Source organism: Pinus tabuliformis, chromosome 2_2 (assembly GCF_031772625.1).
Source record: "Pinus tabuliformis cultivar Carrire ecotype Pingquan chromosome 2_2, CPIR1, whole genome shotgun sequence".
Lineage (NCBI taxonomy): Eukaryota > Viridiplantae > Streptophyta > Pinopsida > Pinales > Pinaceae > Pinus > Pinus tabuliformis.
In genome coordinates this window covers 335,844,879-335,866,899 of record NC_142300.1, presented here as the reverse complement: position 1 = coordinate 335,866,899, position 22,021 = coordinate 335,844,879, and the positions used below count along the sequence as shown (strand labels likewise).

Sequence of the window (22,021 nt, the reverse complement as noted above, 5' to 3'; positions counted from 1 at the left end):
ATGTAGGATATATGTTGTAGCTGTGGTGAAATCACAATTTCAATACATGCTCAAAAGCTAACCGAAACATCATAAGACTTATGCCATAATGAACATTCTGTTTTAGTGTATTGGGCATAAAATAGTCATAAGGACAGTTTGACAAATGGACCAAAATATGAAGTGTTGTTGGCTCAAAGCTTACAAATGGGTATGAGGCTATGTTTCGCCAAGGGAGAGCAGAAAAATCTTCACCAATCATCCATAAACACCCTTAAGGAAGATTTTGGTGAGGCCTAGGGTTTCATTTGTTTTTTACACTCAACACATCACACCTCTCTTCAAACACACTATAAACAATATCAAATTGATTGAATCGGTCATAGAACACGATCTGGGCGCATGAATATAAACACGATTTTGTGCATGAATATAAACAAATAGCGCACTGAACTGAGTGCGTAGCGCACAGCCTGATGCGTAGCGCCCGTGTATTTTTACACTGGCCACGCTAACCCAATGCGTAGCGCACTGCCCGGTGCGTAGCGCACACCTCCAACGCGTAGCGCACCCTCCAACACTGTCCACAGGTATGCAACTCGCGGTTTTGGCCTTCAAACGCTTAGACACGATGTTGCTTTGGGAATTTGTGTGCAAATGGACTTGTTTTCCCTTTTTATAAGTAAACAAAATATCTCATTTGATTTAAATTGATTTCAAAAACCCACTTTGTAAGGTTTGGCACTTTTCACTTTTGATCTTTAAATACAACACTGCTTTTTGATTTTCTCATGCTTTTCTGAGGTTTGGACTGATCATTTTTGTTGATTTTTGCAGGGATCTGGCATTTGGCTTTGGAGAAGATCAGAGACTTGCTCTGAAACCTTTGAAATGACATAAGTACAGTTATTTACAATAACAATTTTTAGTTAAACTAAAAATGTTTTAAAATGCTCTATGAAAAAATATATTAAATAAGAGTCTTTTGAAATCAACCTCATGGCCTGCAGGCTTGTTTCATGTATATGCAAAGGACTAACAACCCTAGACTCTAGGACACTTTTATGACAATGAATGCATGATTATGGACTTCAGTGATTTTTTAGAAAATTTGTTTTTTCACTAACCTTGCAGGGACAAACATGAGGAAACACAAAACAACCAGACCCCCTCGTCAGTCAATGGCATGCCCCTAGCGGAATGCAACAAAGTGGAACAAGCGAGACACCTAAAAATGATATGCAAAAGCAAAAAGATCTCTGACGGAGGGCTGTAAGGACCGACTCTAACAGGCTCTAAGACAACATGGAGGAGGCCCGAGTTCCTCAATGGAGACCGAGTTAATTGCTAGAGCAATAGCTTGTTTTTGGGACAACAATGATATAGTGCTGCAATATTCAAGGGACAACTATAAGATGTTGGGACAACAATGATATAGTGCTGCAATATTCAAGGGACAACAATGATATAATGCTGCAATGATCAAAGTGACATCTGCAAGATGATGGGACAACAATGATATAGTGCTGCAATATTCAAGAGACAACTGCAAGATGATGGGACACCAATGATATAGTGCTGCAATATTCAAGGGACAACTGCAAGATGATGGGACAACAATGATGTAATGCTGCAATGATCAAAGGGACAACTGCAAGAAGATGGGACAACAATGATATAGTGATGCAATATTCAAGGGACCGCTGCAAGATGATGGGACAACAATGATATAGTGCTGCAATATTCAAGGGATAACTGCAAGATGCTGGGATAACATTGATATAATGCTGCAATGATCAAAGGGACAACTGTAAGATGTTGGGACAACCATATGATGAGACAAAACAATAATGGGACAACAGTATGGTACTTGGTGTAGCAAGTACACGAAGCAAGCAATAGTACAGCAAGCATGCAAGGGATAGCAAGCATGCAAGGTACAACAAGCAAGCACATAGGACAGTATGGCAACATGGTGCAGCAATGGCACATGATGCAATACAATGATGGGTACAGTCATGATTGATGAAGCGTGATGAGATGCAAGATAGTGGTGATGGATGCAACATGGTGCAGCACGGTGAGGTGCAGCATGATGACGAGATGCAACACAATGATAGGTGAAGGAGTCACCTTGGAGCTTCAGTTGAAGCAGCATCTCTTCAATTGATCTCATGTATCATCTTCTTAGAGATGATCTATGCTCTTATATAGATAAGTCAAAGTGTTGACTTTTATTGTAAATGTGCTATCTATCTCTCTCTCTCTTTGCTGAACTATTGAAGATCATATAAGTAAAATTGACAAAGGGTTCCCCACATTGGGTTTTGTCCCTGGCTAGCGCCACATCTTGTGTCCTCTTGTCTTGGCTTGTCTTCTGCGATTTATATTTATGTTTTATCTGCAGTTTACTTTAATGCTGATGTGATTGCTAATCTGGAAACGTTATGGAGCTAACTGTGAAAATTGAAATAAATTGCTCTAGCATAGAACATACCTAAAAATAACATGGTATCAAAGCTGAGGTGAAGACAAATCCCAAGCAAGAGTGAAAGAGCAATCACCAAAGATAGTTGGAAAAGGACAAAAGGATCAGTAGATTCGTCATCCCTCTTCTAATTCACCAAGGGTGAAGTCGAAGCAGAGAATATTATCAAAATGGCGCAGCGGAAGTTTCTGATGGCCTACCTAAAGATCACTTCAAAGGGAAGTCCGGATCTAAGGAAAGGCATATGCCTTGGTTGTAATAAGTTTGGCCATTGTGCGAAGGAGTGTCCGAGGTAGGGACACATCACTTGATGATGATAACAATCATTCCAGGGACATCTTCAATGATCAGAGGAATGATAGGTAATGCAAGTCATCAAGGAAACGACCGACTCTTCAGATAAAGCAAGGAACCCTAGGTATGAAGAATCAAATGTTGTTTTTGATAAGATAAAGAAGCATTATCTTGTATTGGCCCTCTCGTTTAGACTCTTTGGGAATCTGGCTTATTGATTGTAGTGCTTCAAGGCACCTCATCGGATAGAAGGGTGCTCTCTCAAATTTGGTAGAGATGGAAACAACCGTGGAATTATACTTGGAGTCGATGCCACTTATCCCGGAAAGGGTGTAGGAAATGTTACCCCTCAATTGAATGAGGGTAACTCGATTCATTTACAAAATCTCTTTTATGTACCTGATCACAAGAAGAACCTAGTGTCCATTTCGGCAATGCAAGTCAAAGGTTTCAGGGTGGCATTCATCGATGGAAAGGTACGTGTTTGAAAATAGAATTTTCAAAGATGCTTTTACTCATGGGTTCAAGGTTGGCAATTTGTATCAAGTTGCAGGATGGTCCATTAGGGACCATGTCAATTGACAGATCTCATCTATAACACCGGAGGTCTACTTGTGGGGCCCTCCCCGATGTGAGGCAGATGGTGACAGGGATGCCTGAATTCAAGAAGAGCATGAAGGTACATGTCTGAGATGTACCGAAGGAAAATCCTACAAGGGGCCATTCCCCTCATGTAGCAGGTCCACAGGTTTGGAACAACCCGAGGAGTTTGAGATTCATGATTTGGAATCTCATGTATAAAGGTGGAAGAAAGCCCTCTATGGCTTGAAGCAAATCAACCTGTGTTTGATATGAGAGGATTGATAGCTGTCAGATGAAGCTGAGATTCACTAAGAGTGAAGCTGATCCAAACCATTGTTTGAAGGTTGTGGATGATAGACCTCTCATACGATCATCTTCTAAGAATGATCTATTTCTGATAGGTGCAGACCCTCTCACTCGCAGAAGTAAGAGGGAGTTGGATTCCGGATGTGGAATGGTAGACTGCAAGCCTGTGACTACCTTGAGGATCTTAACTTTCAGAAGTTATATGGTGATGATGTCGAACCAAATTTGGGAAATGCCTTTGAGTTTCATAAACTCATTTGCATTGATTTTCTTGGTGAACTTCCGTCCGGATATATGTTTTGCAGTTATCATGGTGAGCTAATATTTGGTTGAGCCTCACTGGATTGGTGCCAAGAATCTTCTGAGATATCTCATGGATTGAGATACACTGCCGGAAATATGAAGTTGCATGATTATTCGAATGCTGACTTGGCAGGCAGTGTGGAGGATCACCACTAGAGCACTTCTCAGTGCTGGTTCTCTTTGGATTCCGCTTCGATATCATGGATGAGCAGGAAGTGGAAGTCGGTTACAATAAGCACCACCGAGACCGAATACATAGCTACGAGTATGATCTAGTGTGAAGCTGCTTGGTTGTGGAAGCTCTTCAGTGAACTGTTTGTACACATGATGAATATCACTGTGATTCTCTGTGACAAATAGGGGGGGATTCGATTGTTGAGGAATTCTGTGTTCGATGATTGCTCCAGTAGATAGACATCCGATACTACCGTATCTGGGATATGGTAAGTCGATGAGCGAGGAGGCTCCATTGCTTTGAGACTGATGTACAGGTTGTAGACATTTTGACGAAGCCCCTGGGAAAGGTCAAATTCTTGACTTTCCGAGAACGACTTGGTGTCATTCAGAGACCCTCTTATGAGGGTAGAGTATGATGCATACATTGAGCTTTGGGAGCTCCAGGGGGGCGCGGGGTACTTCTTGGAGCGACATGCGACCACAGGTCAACTCACCCTCCCCTGGTGGTGCGCTATGTACAGGGTGAAAGGTTCAACCTTTCCCTGTGACACCCCGTGGCGACTGTGGGATATGATGATTAGTTCTCCTATGGGCTAGGATGATTAGTTCTCCCGTGGTGATTGTGGGATAGGATGATTAGTTCTCCTGTGTACAAGATGATTAGTTCTCCTGTTGAGGCATCCTACCCATGCAGTCTGGGACTCATGGGAAGTACCTCTCATCTGATCAATGAGTAGGGAAATGGGGTAGTACTATCGATGGATGCATCATTGTATCTACCGTACTCCCTATGCTAGGATGACCTCCATTGATCTGGGATCAATATGAGTGGTTTGAGACACTCTCTTGTGATATTGATCTAGGATCAATGAAACTGACTTTGGGTCAGTAAGAGTGGTATGACACACTCTCCTCATATGAAACTGACTTCGGGTTAGTAGAGAATGATATGAGACATTCTCGATCAATTCTTCTTCTTCATGGTTCAACAGAGCAGATCAGAGCTCAGTAGAGCAAAGCAGAGCTGAGCAATGCAAGGCATTGATGGCAGAGATAGTACAGTCGGATAGATGGATCAGTGGATGGAGTTCTCCCTAGTTGAGAGGGAGTGTTAAAATTGGCAACTAGGGCCAAACTCCATGTGGGTCATCTTATTAATGGCAGTTGATATTTTTCTTGGATCCCTCATCGAGAGGTGTAGGATTGATCTAAAGATCATCCGATTCCGATAAGTATTCATGGAGTTATGAATTTATTTGTGTTATAAGACAATTCGTCAAGGTCGGCCAGCAACCAAATAAACCCCACTTGTGCTCAACGTTTTAGTATAAAAAGAGGTGGCTTGCAAGTCATTTGTACACACACTTCTTGTGATCTCTTCCTCTCCACTTGTCTTTGGGTTTTGGTGGGAGGAGAGATCCTAAGAGACAACGCTGCCCTAATGGAGAAAGCCCTAACGCTGTCCTATGGAGAAGTATACACAGTCAAGAAGGGCAGCAATGTAAGCCCTCAACGCAGCCTAGAAAAGGGTCTCTACCCTAAATGGATGCCCTAGAACCTTAACGCAGTCTATGGATTGCCCTAACCGCAGCAAGAGAGGGAGGCTCTAAGACAGCATGGAGGAGGCCTGAGTTCCTCAATGGAGGCCGAGTTAATTGCTGGAGCAGTAGCTTGTTTTTGGGACAACAATGATATAGTGCTGCAATATTCAAGGGACAACTGTAAGATGTTGGGACAACAATGATATAGTGCTGCAATATTCAAGGGACAACTGTAAGATGATGGGACAACAATGATATAATGCTGCAATGATCAAAGGGACAACTGCAAGATGATGGGACAACAAGCATGCAAGGTACAACAAGCAAGCACATAGGACAATATGGCAACACGGTGCAGCGATGGCACATGATGCAGTACAATGATGGGTACAGTCATGATTGATGAAGCATGATGAGATGCAACATAGTGATGATGGGTGCAACATGGTGCAACACGGTGAGGTGCAGCATGATGACGAGATGCAGCACAATGATAGGTGAAGGAGTCACCTTGGAGAATCAGTTGAAGCAACATGTCTTCAACTGATCTCATGTATCATCTTCTTAGAGATGATCTATGCTCTTATCTAGATAAGTCAAAGTGTTGACTTCTGTTGTAAATGTACTATCTCTCTCTCTCTCTGCTGAACTATTGAAGATCATATAAGAAGAATTGATGAAGGGTTTCCTCACATTGGGGTTTGTCCTTGGCTAGCGCCACATCTTGTGTCCTCTTCTGTTGGTTTGTCTTCTGCGATTTATATTTATGTTTTATTTGCAGTTTACTTTAATGCTGATGTGATTGCTAGTCTGGAAACGATATTGAGCTAACTATGAAAATTGAAATAAATTGCTCTAGCATAGAACATACCTAAAAATAATAGGTTTTCTCCTACTCCCCCCAGGTGTTGGTGTTGAAAGCCATGATGGATGATAGTATTTAGGTGTCAAAACATATGCTAATGCATGCAGTGGAACATTTAGCATTTCCAATCAGTTTTCCACTTCTGCACGGCTATATTTGTACAAGTTGATATCTCTAGGCTCAACAATGTCTTTAGTCTACCCCAACATGCTATCCATTTGCTCATACACCTCCCCAATTATTGGTCGATCTGAATCTGCAAACTTGATCATGTAATAAATTGGTTTGGTGATTTGCAAAACATATTTAACTTGTGACCAAAAGTACAAGTCAAGAATATTGTCCTTGGCTACATTAGCACCATCTCTATCAGTGTTAATTTCCTCCCATGATTCAGAGGTCACCATATTAGTTAAAGCTTGTCTCACCTTCACTAGCTGCCTAAAGGTGAGGTAATAACTTGCAGATCCTGTTTTTGCAAGTTTAAGCAACTGCAACTTGGAGTAAGTGCCATAGAAGTAGTTTACCCTTGTATGACCTGTGATAAATTTAATGAGTTGCTTTCCTCTCCTGTAAAGCTCATTAATGCACCTACATTCTTTATCCTTCACAATATCATGCATCAAAAGGTTCAATGTGTGCACCAGACATCGAGACAAAAAGATGTGTGGATGAGTACGCTCAATAACTTTTCCTACTGCCTTACAATTTGCTGCATTATCTGTGATCACTTGAACCACATTATTCGGACCAACATCTCTGATTGATTACAATAGGAGATATGCAATGTTTTGGGAAGATGCACTGATGGAGGAGTCATGACATGTAATAAATACTGCACCGCTAGCAGAAACACCAAGAACATTTATCAAATGTTGGTTTCTAATATTTGTCCACCTAAGTCACCTGACACGTGGATTCGGGATTCGACGGATACGAGGATTCGAGTGTCGGATACAAACATGTTGACCCCCCGGAACAGGGCATGTCTGGATATATATATATATATATATATATATATATATATATATATTAAAAATTAGATATTTCTTACACAAATTCTCATTCATGATACAAATTCATTGATTTCAAACATAGATCTTCATCTAGATGTAAGATTTACTGTTTACAAAGGAACATTATGCATAATACATACAAAATTCAAATACAATTGTAATTTGTGACATGTCACATAAATGATAAATGATAAATTCATAATACATATTCAATTCATCAATGATCCAATAGGAGAAAGACAAAATAGTAAGATAAAGACACTGACAACTGTAGTTTTCTCATTAAGGCATCAAAATCAAAATGTGTTACATAGGTATTGCAATGCCAATGGCAAATAGAAATAAAAAATACAAAACAACTACAAGTATACAAGCCTCAAGGCAGTAGGTAGCTCATGACTCATGAGTCATCAATCCTCATAGTCATCATCAAAATCAACATTATTGTCCTGATCATCATGGTCACCACTACTCTCCTCTACTGCATGCTCCTCCCCTGTATCCAAGGTCATCTCTGCATCCGCTGGTGTGGACGATGACCCCTCTACAGTATCACCATCATCAAATCTGAGAGGCTCTAGCACTAGATCATTGAGATCCGTGTTGGGCAATGCCAACTCAACACTACTGTCTAGACCCATATCATCAGGAAAGACATCCCAGATCTTTGTCTTTCCCTTCAACTACTCTTCCCTCTGCCTGTAAATAAGATGAAGGTTGGTGTGCACATACACAATTGTTTCTGCCCTAGATTGCTCAAGCCTGCTCTTCTTAAGACTACAAATTCCCATATGTGCTCCAATTCTTCTTGCAACAAGAGGATGAAGTCACCTGAGAGAGGAGCCTCATGGCTAACTGCTATAGAGGAGGGCTTGTTGCCCCATGATTTGCACACCAAGAATAGGGCTTCTTAGCCCCCTTGTCTCTAATCAGATCATATCTTGCAATTCAACCAGTGCCAGTGGAAAACTCTGCAAAGGTATCCTCCACCTCATCGAGCAATGCTCTATCCTGAAAAACCTGTGTGAATGCATCTTTCCTCCCCTGTGAGATTTCACCATCCATGTGAGGAGGGAATTTGCGGGAAGGTCCACCATTCAGCCACTCATGGCTGTAGTATTTTGGGTTCAATGAGTGAGCCAAACAATGTAAAGTTGTGCAATTCTTGTCCCATCTACTGACAATAATATCTTGTATAGCGATGAAGAAGGCCTCTGGTGATGTCTCATACTCGGGGCACTCACTCTGTAAAATAATGCTTCTCACAGACTCAATCATGGAATCCCAACCCTCATAAACCTCTCCTAGGATGGGTTGGTCTGTATCTGCAAATCGAAGCAAAGAAATGATAGGGTCCATGATCTGAATAAGTAGATCTACCCTCTCCCACCAAGCATCATCTAGCACTGTGTCCTTCACTCTTTTAGAGGCTACTTTATCTGTCTTTCTCCAAAAAGACCAAAACACTTAAATAACCATGGCCCCAAGAGCATTTTTGACCTCCCTTAACCTCTTCAACATGATGAATGAAGAGGCAAACCATGTATCCGCAATCTTCAACAATGATAGATTGCTGTAGTCCTTGTAGATAGTAAGGGCATTTGTATGATTTTGTACAAAGTTACGAATATGTCATGCATCCTCAATAATGTTACCAATCCAAAGCACATCAGAAGCAATGGATTTCAATGCTAAGTTCAATGAATGGACAATGCAAGGTTTCCAAAACACTTGTGGATATTTAGTTTTCACAATCATGCCAGCAACCTTGCAAATAGGTGCATTATCTGTAATGATTTGAACACAAGAATCAACACCTACATCTTCAATAACTTTAATAAACAACTCACCCATATATTGTGCATTCTTGTATTCTCCAAGTGCATCCACTGCTTTCAAGAAAATTGGACCATTCAAGGAAGACACCATGAAGTTGATGAGTGGGTGCCGTGCTGGATCTGTTCATCCATCAGAAACAATGTTGACCCGAGATGTTGGCCATGATGCATTAATAGGCTCAAGCATTTTTTGCACCTCTATTTTTGCCTTCGTCAACAATGTGGTTCTAAGCTTCTTTGAACCAAGAGGCACATACCCTGATGGAGTCCCTTGAGTTAGAGCTCAGCACATCTCAATAAATAGAGGTGAGCATGCATCATTAAAGGATATGAAGTTTTGATAGAAAAAAGGCAATGGTGAGATCAAGCTCTTCCCGTTTCTCTTTTTGAAAAATCTTGTCCATTTGACCAAGTGAAATTGCCTTTCTTTTTGCTGCTTGTCCCCCACGAGAACTCTCAAATGGGAATTTGTTGTTGCCTTTCCTCAAAAATGGAAGGGGGTCACCATTCTTGGTTTTTTTATGTTTTGCAGCCACATTTGCCATACCAACATTGGACTCTCTTTCCATTTCTTTCCTCTTTTGTAAAGACACTTTTGTACAAGCTCCAACTCCACAACCTGGTAAAGCCAACAAATGGCCTTTCACATGGAAATATGTGCTCGTGAAGGTATTGTGGCAAAAGGTGCATCTCCAATTCACATTGCCTCCTCCCTTCACCTTGCTGCTTGGCCTTTGCTCTCTTGTGACATATTTTCTCAAGGGATATTTCTTAATATTACATTGGGGAGGAAGTCTTCCCTCAACATCACTTGCAATAGAGGGAATACTTGTAGCAAACTCTGATGAAATTGGGAGAGGAGGGGCATCTCCAATGGGGACATTCTTCCCCTTCCCTACTGCCCTTGATTGAGCCATGAATACTGTAAAAAAAACCAAAAATGCAAAACTTTGTAAAAGAAATGCATATGAAAATTGCTATAATAAAAATTCAAAAAAAATAGAGAGGAAATGCACTTATCTGTTGCTTGAATCTCCTTGAAAACGCTTCCATACCTTTGCACCTTGCTCCAAAACACTCACAACAAACCCACAACAAAATAGAGAAGTGAAAGTGAAACAAAACAACAACAAATTCGCCTTTTTAATGCCGCGCAGGTGACCTTTTCCGGATTCGTGTCTAGAAATCGGGACACGTCATGTCCCGATTGGGACACGATCCGGATTCGATTGTGTCCCAATCGGACATGACGTGTCCTGATTTGGACACGAATTGGCACGAATTGTGTCGGATTCGATGGATTCGAGAGACGTCGACCCTTTTAAACGAATCCGGTTTCATAGTTGTCCACCCATCTGATACAATGGATACCCCACAATCCACCCACTCATTTGTAAAACTTGCCAAAGCTCTTTGAACCTTTGCTTTTTCTCTTTCTAATAACATTGTTCTAGCTTTCTCATAGTTGGGGGACTTGTATGCTTTTGGGGCTTTATTGATGGCCTTTACCATTTCATTCCAATAGGGAGAGCGAAGCCGATTGAATGGTTTATCGCAAGCACAAAGAAATCAGACTATCTTTCCATCCACATCATCCCTCCCAATAACATTCAAGAAATCCCCTATTGTTCTTTTCCCTCCAAAGCTTGCAGAAGTACCATGAGGAGATGAGCTACCAAATCTAGAGGTTGCACTTGATTCAGATTGAGTTTTTTGTTTCTTTCTTTTTTGTTGTGCAACCTCCTCTATTTGGATGTATTTTCTTCTTTGTTCAGCTGAAATGTTTAGGCAAATTTGTATCCCAACACCCTTTTTATCAACACTGTCCATCGCCCCAGAAAGATGCCTCCTCACACGGGTATATGAACCACTAAATGGTTTTCCTCTATGACAACCATGAGGGCACAAAAATTTGTAGGTTCCACCAGATTTTCCCCTTTCAAGTTTGGTCACATAGTTCTACAAGGGTGTCAATGCAGCTTTCCCCTCTAGTGTTTCAGTGTTCCCTTCAGGTTCATCCCCTTCCTCTTTAAACCCTTCCTCCTCATCATACATTGGGTCACTCATATGGGGACCACTATCCTCTTGTTCTTCTTCCCTTCTATTCCTACTCCCCCTTGCCATCATTAAAACCAAAAGTGGAATGATACATAGAAGAAAAAAGAATACCATCTTGGAATATGAATATAGGTGGTGGACAACCTGCAATTAAATGAGCAAGAGGAAAGAATGGGAAAGAGTAGGAGAGGGAGGAGAAAAATACAAAAAACAATGACAACTGAGAGAGTTTGGGGTTTGCACTTACCTCTTTAGCTCTTGTAGATGGACGCCCTTTACTCCTCCAAGCTCCTCCTCCTTCTCCTAGCTCCTCCTTCTTCACTCCTCCAAGCTCTCCTGGAGTCTCTCCTCTCTTTCTCCTCTCTTTTCAAGCTCTCATAAAATAGAAGTGAGCAAATGAGAGATGAATGGGCCTTTTAATCCCTTCACTCCTCACCCTAACCCAACTTGGACCCAATCCCAATCAATGAAAATGAAAAAAAAAAATGCCGAATTAGTGGGTTGCGCGGCGGAAACGTCTTGCTACCCAGCGGAGCAGTCGCGATCCGTATGGATCCGACTCGGAGCCTTGGTGTTTTGTACTGCCAATCCACTGACCCAAACGCGGATTGGGCCATTCCCTTAAAGGAGCAGGAATCGTTTTTTCCAGCCCAAACTGCATTTCGGAATTTCTGAAACGCGTTTCGGTTGGTGGAGCACCCACAGATCCATACAGATCGCGTTTCAGGCTTTTGATCCGGGGGGGGGGGGGGGGAGGGGGTGTTTCTTGCAACACTGCTTTCATCATACCTGACATTTCTTGTCCTTTTGGGAGGTCGACCATTTCCATTTCGAGTAGCGGGAACATTCCTCTTTCCTTTGTTGAACCTATTGTTCCTTTGATTGCCATTGCCTTTGAAATTGTTGTGGTTGTTTGTCGTCATCCCTTGGAGAATTCTTCTTGTGAGGACACCCTCTAGCATAGTGGCTGACCCTATTGCAATTGTAGCACCTTCCTTTTCTTCCTAAATTTGAATCCTTTCTTGGATCCTTGACCTTGTCTCCTCGGATCTCACTTTGTACTTCTCTATATTGCCATCTACCGTGTGCTTGATCTTGTGGATCTTCTTTGAAGCAGTGTAACAGGAATCGGCGAGTACTCGCGAGTTAAAATCTGATCGCCCGTGAAACGAGCAGAGTCAAAACTCTACGAGTCAAATTGCGTTGACTGAGTTTGACTCGTGGTCAACGCGAGTTTGATTCATGAGTTTGCGATCGGGCCTATTCCGCATTTTTTTCCCAAGTCCCGCCAATTTTGGGTTTAGGGTTTATCGAGTTTTGGATTGTCGCTTTATCGGGTTTTGGATTGTCGCCAGTTTTTGGGTTGTTCACTTCGCTGCCGAGACAGACGCTTCTGAAGCCGCATTCCACCATCCACGACGCCACAGAGCCATTCCACTGTCCACGACGTCGCAAAGCCATTCCACTGTCCACGACGTTGCAGACTCGCAGAGAAGCCGACGGGCAGAGAAAACAAATATGAAACGGGCAGATTGTGAGGATCATTGTATTAGCCTATATACATAATACAGTGATATACATCAGGAAAAAACCTTGATGTGACATACACCGCAGGTAGAGCAGTATTTGGCATGGTGCTTATTGCTCGCCCTTGTTCTCACGAATGGGTGTTGATATATAAAATAGCTATATGCAATAATGATTAATAGTACACATTGGAGAATAATCATTAGAGTAAATGGATTGGGTAATTCTTCAACCGTTTTAATATTCTATAAAAGAAAGTGTTTTAGGGGTTTCAGATTTCTGTCTTTGGCCACCTTTTTTGGATACAGGCAAACACTTGTTATTAGTAAGCTACACATTGTTTCCAATTGAGCTTTTAACTTGCCTTTATGATGGTTACTATTAGGAGATACATAGAGTACTTAGTAAACAATGAACATTGGTTTACTTAGTATTTTACTATTTTGGAGTTCTTTCTTTTCCAACAAGACTGGGAGTGATATGACATGGAAGTCTATCCTAGTAGTACTGCAAATAGATCCCATATGAGTCCATGAACTATCCCATTCAAGTATAGATTCATGAAGGATCCCAGCCTTATCCAAGAAAGAACCAGATCTAGTGCATATCTGACTGTATCTACAGAGAAAGGGGTAAGGATCTGGTAACATAGATAAAAGCCATAAAAAAATATTAGGATGGTATTCTGTCAAGTATGTAATTCATTTCTAATCAGCATCTCTCCAGCTGCCAATAGAAATCCAGAAGAACAAAACGATGATAAACCTAGTCCATCCAAAAATCTGGAATACCTAGAGTGTTGGTATAACCATAGATGAAATGTAAGTATATAATTAAACTGTATTTATTGTGCTTCCTAGAATTAGAAAAGGTTTCAAACAAACAACAATATTGCTCCATAACAGTGATCCTCACACCTATCTATCTCCTAGTACATTAGAATACTGCTCCATAACAGTGATCCTCACTCGCCTTTTGCATAGTCTCTATATGTTTACTGACATCTGTCTTCATTTAATTTTTTAGATTTCTAGCATATTTTAAATTTTTGGATCATTTTTAAATTTAATTTTTTATTGTCTTTCACAGGAGCCACAAATTAAATAGAAGCCACGACTCCAAATCTTAACAGAAGCCACAAATTAAACACAAGTCCAAAACAACAACAATGTTGAGGGAGAAGGACTTTGCTTGGGCTTATTGTGACAAGATTCCCAGAGACCCCAAGCTCCTTTGTAAATTTTGCAAAGCAAAATGTAGTGGAGGCATTTATAGATTCAAGTTCCACCTTGCACAAATACCTGGCCATGATATAGGTCTTTGCAACAAGGTTGACGATAATGTCAAACACCAAGCAACCTTGGCCATTGATATGTTGCGTCAGCATAATGCCAAGAAAGCAAAGCAAAATAGTGAAATAGGAACTCTTGGAGTTGATGGTTTTTCTTCCACTACCCCCTTGTCACCTCTCTCTATTGAATCCTCAATGTTGTTCCCAAGTTTCCCACACATGCCTCCAAGTCCAAGTCAAACTCAAGGCCAAATGAGTCCTTCCTTCAACACTGGAGGTGGAAACATAAACACCTTTTTTGCTCCCCGCACAAAACCCAGTTCCCAACCTACCTTGGATGCCACTGGTTGGAAAAAAAATATCCATAGTCAGGCAAGGAAGGCCATTGCTAACTTTTGGTACTATTCTAAGATACCTTTCCACAGTGCCAGAAGTCCTTATTGGCAAGCTATGATTGATGCAGTTGCTATTGTAGGTCCAGGGTTCAAAGCCCCTACATCAGAGAGCCTTAGGACAGATTTGTTGTTAGAGAGTGTTGAAGATGTCATGCTTGTGTTAGCTGAGTTTCGTTCATCATGGGTAGAAACAGGGTGCACCATCATGAGTGATGGATGGATAGGTCAGAGGAATAGAACTTTAATAAATTTCCTTGTATCTTGTCCTGCAGGCACAATGTTTCTCAAATCAGTGGATGCTTCAGACAAGGTTAAGACTGCCCAACTTATCTGTGAAATGATGGAGGAAGTCGTTCAAGAAGTGGGAGAAGAACATGTTGTACAAATTGTCACCGATAATGCAGCTAATTATATGGCTGCTGGTAGACTTTTTAGGATTAGGCACCCCATTATTTTTTGGACCTCTTGTGTTGCCCATTGCATAGATTTAATGCTTGAGGACATTGGTAAGCTTCATTGGATACATGAGGTTGTGGAGAAGGCAAAATCCATAACCAAATACTTATACAACCACACTATTGTCCTAAACACGATGAGAAAATACACTGAAGGTAAAGAAATTGTTCGACCTACAGTGACTAGATTTGCAACAAATTTCATATCGTTGCAATCTGTGGTTGAGCAAAAGACAAATCTGAAGAGGATGTTCTTGGGACCTGAGTGGATGGCATCTAAACATTCCAAGACCCTTGAAGGCATCGAATTTGTTGCACTTGTGTTTAATGATGGTTTCTGGAAAGATGTTGAAGAGATTATCGCTGTGACGGAGTCCCTTGTTAGAGTTCTCAGGTACTTCAAGTCTTTTAACTTTTTCATTTTTTAAATTTCATTTCAAGCTTCTTTTTATGTACAATGTTTCATATTTCTTTAAATTTGAATGCTTGAACTTTCAAGATGGTTGATGGTGACAAACCCGCTATGGGTTACATTTATGAGGCGATGGATCTCGCAAAGGAGGCCATCAAAAGAAGATATGGGAATGATGAGACAAGTATATGCCTCTTTGGGACATTATAGATGCACGTTGGGATAGGAAATTGCCTTCCCCCTTACATGTTGCTGGGTACTTCTTAAACCCACAATATTTTTATGATAAGAGCAAATTTAATGAGGATGGGGGGTTGGCAGAGGACTTATGATACGCATGGAAAGGTGCTTTCCTGATCCAGAATATCAAAGTCGTGTCTTTTCCCAACTACAAGATTATAGGGCGTCATCTAAATTGTTTGCCTATACTAGTGCTATAAGAGAAAGGTCTAAGATGTTACCAGGTACCCAACTTGAAGGATTCATCAATTCATTAAATTTGTTTAAACTTTATTTTTTATGTTAAATGTTTTATTAAATTTTCTTGTCTTTTTAAGTTTTCACTGTTTAGTACTTCTACTCACAAACCCTTGCCACTTGCTAGGTCTTTGGTGGCAAAACTTTGGTAGTGATATGCCAGATTTGAAGAGATTTGCCATTCAAATCTTAAACCAAGCATGCAGTGCTTTAGGTTGTGAATGCAACTGGAGCATGTTTGAGAAAATACATTCTAAGAAGCGCAACTGATTGACACAAAAACGCTTGAATGACCTTGTATTTGTCCATTACAATCTACGACTTCACAACAAACAAATACTAGACACTCGAGAGCTTGAATTTGAAGGTTTCATAATCTAGTTCGTACTTTAAAGTTCAAACTTCAAACTTCAAAGTGAAACTTTAATTCACATTTCAATGTCTCGTGATAATGATAGGTTTGGCTCATTCACCAATCGACCTTGAAGAGATAGATTTGCAAACTACAAATGCGGCAGACTGGGTCCAATTAGAGGAGGCTCCTCTTTTAAGCCTTCATGACTTGGAGAACTTTGAGAGTCAAGCAAGCGAAGGAGTGGGAGGAATTGCTTCTAGTTCTCACTCTTAAGAGTCTTAGAGTCTTAGTTACTGATTTTTTTCTGATTAGTATGCAGTTTTTTGTAAACTTTTAGAAGCATATGCTTCTGGTTCTATGTAGTCACTGGTTAGGACTCAGGAGTCAAGACTTAGTACTTTGGATCATGTTTGAAGTTTGAACTTTGGACTTGTAACATATATGAGATACTTATTCATTCATGATATTTTGGACATCTATTGATATTATGCATTGTTTGGACATGCTTTTACCGAATATTAATAAAAAATGTTTTTTTTTTGTTTAATTCAAGATATGTGTATATTTTTATTTAATGAATTCAGCGATTTTTTGCTGATTTTTTTCCGATCCGATTAAAACTCTTCGCTCTTTTGCCTCGCCAATTTATTGCCAATTCCGAGTCTGGTAACATTGCTTTGAAGTCATCACTGACTTCCCTTTAGGTCTCAGCACAATTTCCTTCAACATGGCATCCTTCAAACTTGTTGGCCTACCTGCTTCCTTCAAACTAGGAGCTCTTTTGGTTATCTGGCACGGTTCTAGGCATTAGTACAATTTCTCCTTCTTGAGCACAAATCACTCTAGCTGAATTTATTCTCAATCCTGGGAGAATCCTCTTGCCACAAGCTTTGCTTCATTCTTCCTGATGCTTCCATGTGCTACCAGAGCCTTGGAAGCCTTCACGATGTACTTTCAAACCTCATTAGGAGGTCATGGAAGAAATGATTATAATTTATAACCAAGCAAAAGGATACAAAGACAAGAGGCTGTAAAAGGTAATAACAATTAGGAAGAAAGAAAATATGAAGTACTTATCTTTTGATTTGAGGATTGTAGGGAATTTTCAACTCTCTCTTCTTCGTATGTGTGAATAGAAAATAGATGATTTATGTGATCCGAATTGATGTCCCAATGAGGGAGGCTGAGTTTGTATTTTTAGTGGTCTAGAGGTGCCCAAGGGGTACGTCTCCTTGTGCTGGGCTGACCTGTACTTTGGGGCCGACCTAACCTTTTGGAGGTAAATTAAATTCAAAATTCAAATTTTAAAATTCTTCCTTTTAATTTCCTTTAGGGTCGATTCGGAGTAGCTGGGAATACCAACCACAGCTACCCAAAAATCAACACAGAGTTGGTAGTCAACCTTAAACCACCATTTAGTGGAAGACTTCGACTTTTGCTCGCCATTGGGTTTGTGGTAATCCCAAAACTACCACATTCAGAGAGTACATTTAGCCATTGGCAGTTGTCCTCATCTCTCTGCTTGGACTCACAAAAACCCTTTCAGATTAAGGGGGAATTTTAAACACCTAATCCATTAGGGTTATGTTAAGAAATGTGATTTTTCATTGGGAGTCCAAGAGACCTTGGAAGATGATTCTAGCAGTAAAAAATATGTATTTACTATTTATTTGTCTATCATTTTAATGATAATGCATCCACGCTTATCTCAAATTTATGAGCAGTCTAACATCATGCATATGAGGCTAGCCATGGACTTTGAAGAAGGCTCTAGCAGGTCCAAACTTGTAACTGTAGTGGAGAGTTGAGGGAGTCAACACTAATTGGCTTTTGGTCTATGTTAAATTCTAGGTTGCTAAGAGTAGGGGTTCCATTTTATGTGCTATTGTATTTTGTTCCATAGTTGAGTTATGCAACTGGGAGTTGGAATTTAGAAAACAGAACAGAAGGTGTTTAAGTTCTATAGCAGCCTTATAGGCCACAGGTTTCAGGTATCTTCATAGAGTACCTCTTCCTCTGTATTTGCATGTTTCCATGCCAGAGAAAAGAGAGCAGAGCAGCCTCGCCTTCTAGCTGGGTTCTCTCTCGTAAGGGTTTCCTAGGGCAAACTTTATGTGTATTTTCTTTCTATCTCCATTTCTTGCATTGCTGCTGTTTCGTTTATTTAAGCAGGAAGGAAATCATCTATTAAGGAATCTGAAATCTAAAGGAAAATTAACCTACATAGTATAGAATCTAGATTCAATATTTTATGAAATCTGTTGCGACAAATTGTTCAATGGAATATCCATGACAATTTACAGATTACTCGTAAAAGGGGCAAAGGGAATCACTAGTCTGTTTGTATGATTTCATTGTAGATGATTCATGACAATGAGATACATTTATTATAATTTTTTATGATCTTTCAAGGCTTTGGAGTTAGGACTCAGGAGTTCGGATGTGATGTAGAACTAGACATGTTATACATCATATATATCAGTTTTGTATTTACGTGGCAATGCATTTGTTTGAAACTTTGATATCGCATGTTTAAAAAATTGAAAAAATGAATATTTTGGATATTTTCTTTTCTGGACTCTTGGTGATATTTTTGCAGACATGATGTTTGTAACACTGGTGTTTACTATTGAGAATATGTAGTAATCATAGCTAAGAGTTTCCTTTTCAGTTAAAGAATATTTTGTATAGATAGTGCTGGGATTTTCATGAAATTTTATGATGAACGTAGACTGTTTAGGTTTTCTTCCTTTTTATGGTTTTATGACATTTTAGGTGAGCATCCATGACATGAGTAATTATTTTTCCTGTTCCATCCGTGTCTGAGATGCTTTTCCCGAGCATCCATTCCTTTGTCATTCTTTTTTCACATCCAATGCATTGTTTTATTGGTTTTTCAATGTTAACCATTAAATTTTTTAGTTCACTAAGAAAAATATGAATTATACAGCGTACCTTTTTTTTACCTACTCAAGTTGAGGTCATTTCTTAAGCTGTTAATATAGGGAAGCTTCCTTATTGGGTTAAATGCTTCATTTGATTTCAGTGTTGGAATTTGAAACAAATCCACCCTTCAGATTTAATGGTTTTGACGATTCGAAAATGTATTAAATATTTTAGCAAACTATAACAATATACATGGGAGCCCATGGGGCTTTGGATTGATGGTGAATGGGTGTACTCTTAAGGCACTCCTTGTGATTGGTCACTGGTTCAAATCCCCCGTGGGTGCTTAGGTAGTATTATATAGGAAAAAAAACAATATACATGGGAATTTTTTCACTGTATTTGATGGCCAATTGGCTCAATCCGGTCTTCAAATTCCATCTCCTGGATATCCTTTATGGAAATTGTGTGTTTCACATCCCTGTACAATTTGATTTTTGTACTTTAGGATAATTGAATGGGGATTAGTAAAGAGTGTAGCGTTAAGATAAATGAATGGGCGTTAGTAAAGAGTGTAGTGTATTAGCATTTGATTGTCAAAGAAGAAATCAATTTTGAATTTTGGCAGGTGGTGGTAGTCTCAAGATGGTTTGGAGGTATTCTACTTGGTCCAGACAGGTTTAAACATATCAATAACGCTGCTCGTTCCCTTTTGGTAAGTTGTAACTACATTAAAGGTCAAGGTTCACGTGATTCCTCTAAGCAAAGAAAAGGAAAAGAATCCATTCAAAAAGGTTAGACTGCAATCTATTCCTGATGTTTAATGTCACAGAATTAGACCTTTTTATTGGATAACGGTGTCAGAACAAGTTTGAAATTTAAGACATCACATCTACCAAGAATTTTTATTTATTGTTGACATGATATTCTTTTGGAAACTTGCAAATGAGCTAGCTAATTTAACATTTAAAGTTTAAACTAAGCTAATGTAATTCTTTCAAGCAAATTATTGATTTCTGCAGTTTTTTTATGGAAGTCTCTGTGAGAATTTTGGTACTCTGCGTATCTTCAGGAGAGTTAATTCTCACACAGGCTTCCATAAAAACACTGCAGAAATGGCTCTTGTGAAAATGTAAGTAAAATTATTGATTTATTTTATAGACTAAATTTGCTTGTTTGGCATCTGGACACAGGAAAAGGGAAATCAGTATTGAGATCGAAGAATGATTAAAATTACATTTCCACACAGCATATGTTGGGTTCTTCTGGCCCGTTAGAAACCATGAAATATATATTTGTAGTTCATTCTACTTGTCTAGACAATAGGCTTAGAGGATTCGTCAATTTGATTTATGTATCAGTGTTAATACTTTCTATTATGTATAGTTAAGATATTACATTAGGGATATAGTTAAAAGTGTTGTATTTCAGTGGTGCTAAATTGTTTGTGAATAATTTGTTAGAATCTTTTAGTCAGAAGGTTCAACTATTCAGTCGCAATGATCATTGTTTAGCTTTCAATATTCAGTTTTTGCGGCTTGGATTTGTTTATTATCATGATTGTATAGTCTCGAGTTGTCCTTTGGGACTTTTGCAATGAAAATTAAAGCCATGAAAACATTAATCCAGTTGGCAGAAGTCTTATAAATGATAACATACCCAAGGAAATTTAACAAACTGTTCTCGTGCTTTAAGGGCTTTAGTACTCTCTGTTTTATGGTTGGCCCAGTTTATAAAGCTGTTCTCATTATTTTCTGAAACATAATCAAGGGGTAGCTACTGTGTTTGCTGCAGCGATTGAAACCTTTGAAATCTTGGAAGGTGTATACTATGTCACAAGGTTCGTCGAACTTTAACCTTGAGGTTCGAATTTTGGCGAACCTTAAAAAAGTTTCGAGGTTCAGCGAACCTCATCGAACCTCATAGCCACTGACAAAGTCCATAGATCAAAACTCATAACCTCATGTCACAACTCAAGCTTGTAATTTATCTTTGCAGTTTCAATGTCTGTAATAACATTTTTGATGTTTTCTGATTTTGATTTCTTACTATTTTATCCTATAATTCATTTTATATAGATGAACGTAATGGCGAACCTCATCAAAAAATTCAAACTCGAACCTAATCATTGCCAAACTCGAACTCAAACCCGAACCATGTGACATTGGGTGTATAGTGTTCCAAATTGAAATTTACAGAAAATAATAGAGACATGTACAAGGAAGCAACAACAATAAAGAAATTCTAAACATGCACATCAAAATACACAAGAAATTAAGGCAAACAACTGAGCCATTTTATTAATACAGAAATCTGAGTACATAAATGGCAAGGAATGATAGAACCTAGGCTTGTTAATGCAAGCATGCAATACCCGGGTGAAGATCTAAGCAAACTCCAATTGAAATGACTCAATTAGTCCCAACGCACTGCCTAGAAAATTCTGCTGCTGCTACTGGAGGTGAACTGTGATTTATACAATCAAATTTGCTCCAAAAATTCTGCAAAATTAATTGGAGGCTTCTCTCACCCAAATCTACCAAACCCCAAAACATTTGGGCTAATTCTAGCTAACCTGGAAAGCCCCAAAATGTGCAAATTACCCAGAAAATAATATTGCTGCTACTACTGCTGCTAGAGAAGAAACTGAAATTCTGACCCCAATAATGCCCAAATCGACCTGAGATTGTAGCCACAAATTCCTTTCCTATAAACTAGTAAAACCCAGATAAGGTTTGGCCTAACTCCAAGCCATAATCGAACACACAATATGATG

General features: G+C 39.6%; 1 protein-coding gene across 10 annotated transcripts in view; it reads left to right on the top strand.

Annotated features, from left to right (window-relative positions):
* Nucleotides 1-20,871, top strand: part of LOC149192652 (uncharacterized) — a 316,669-nt gene extending 295,798 nt beyond the window's left edge. For 3 of the 10 annotated variants that reach the window (XM_089406439.1, XM_089406436.1, XM_089406438.1), the window contains 2 exons: nt 19,874-20,039; nt 20,439-20,871. In XM_089406439.1, the coding sequence (XP_089262565.1) occupies nt 19,874-20,039; nt 20,439-20,476 (204 nt within the window). In that variant the 3' untranslated portion in view covers nt 20,477-20,871. Of the gene's footprint in view, nt 1-19,873; nt 20,040-20,438 lie in introns of those variants that run through there. The other 7 variants (XR_016254896.1, XR_016254895.1, XR_016254897.1 and 4 more) reach the window with 4 other exon arrangements.
* The last annotated feature ends 1,150 nt before the right edge of the window (nt 20,872-22,021 follow it).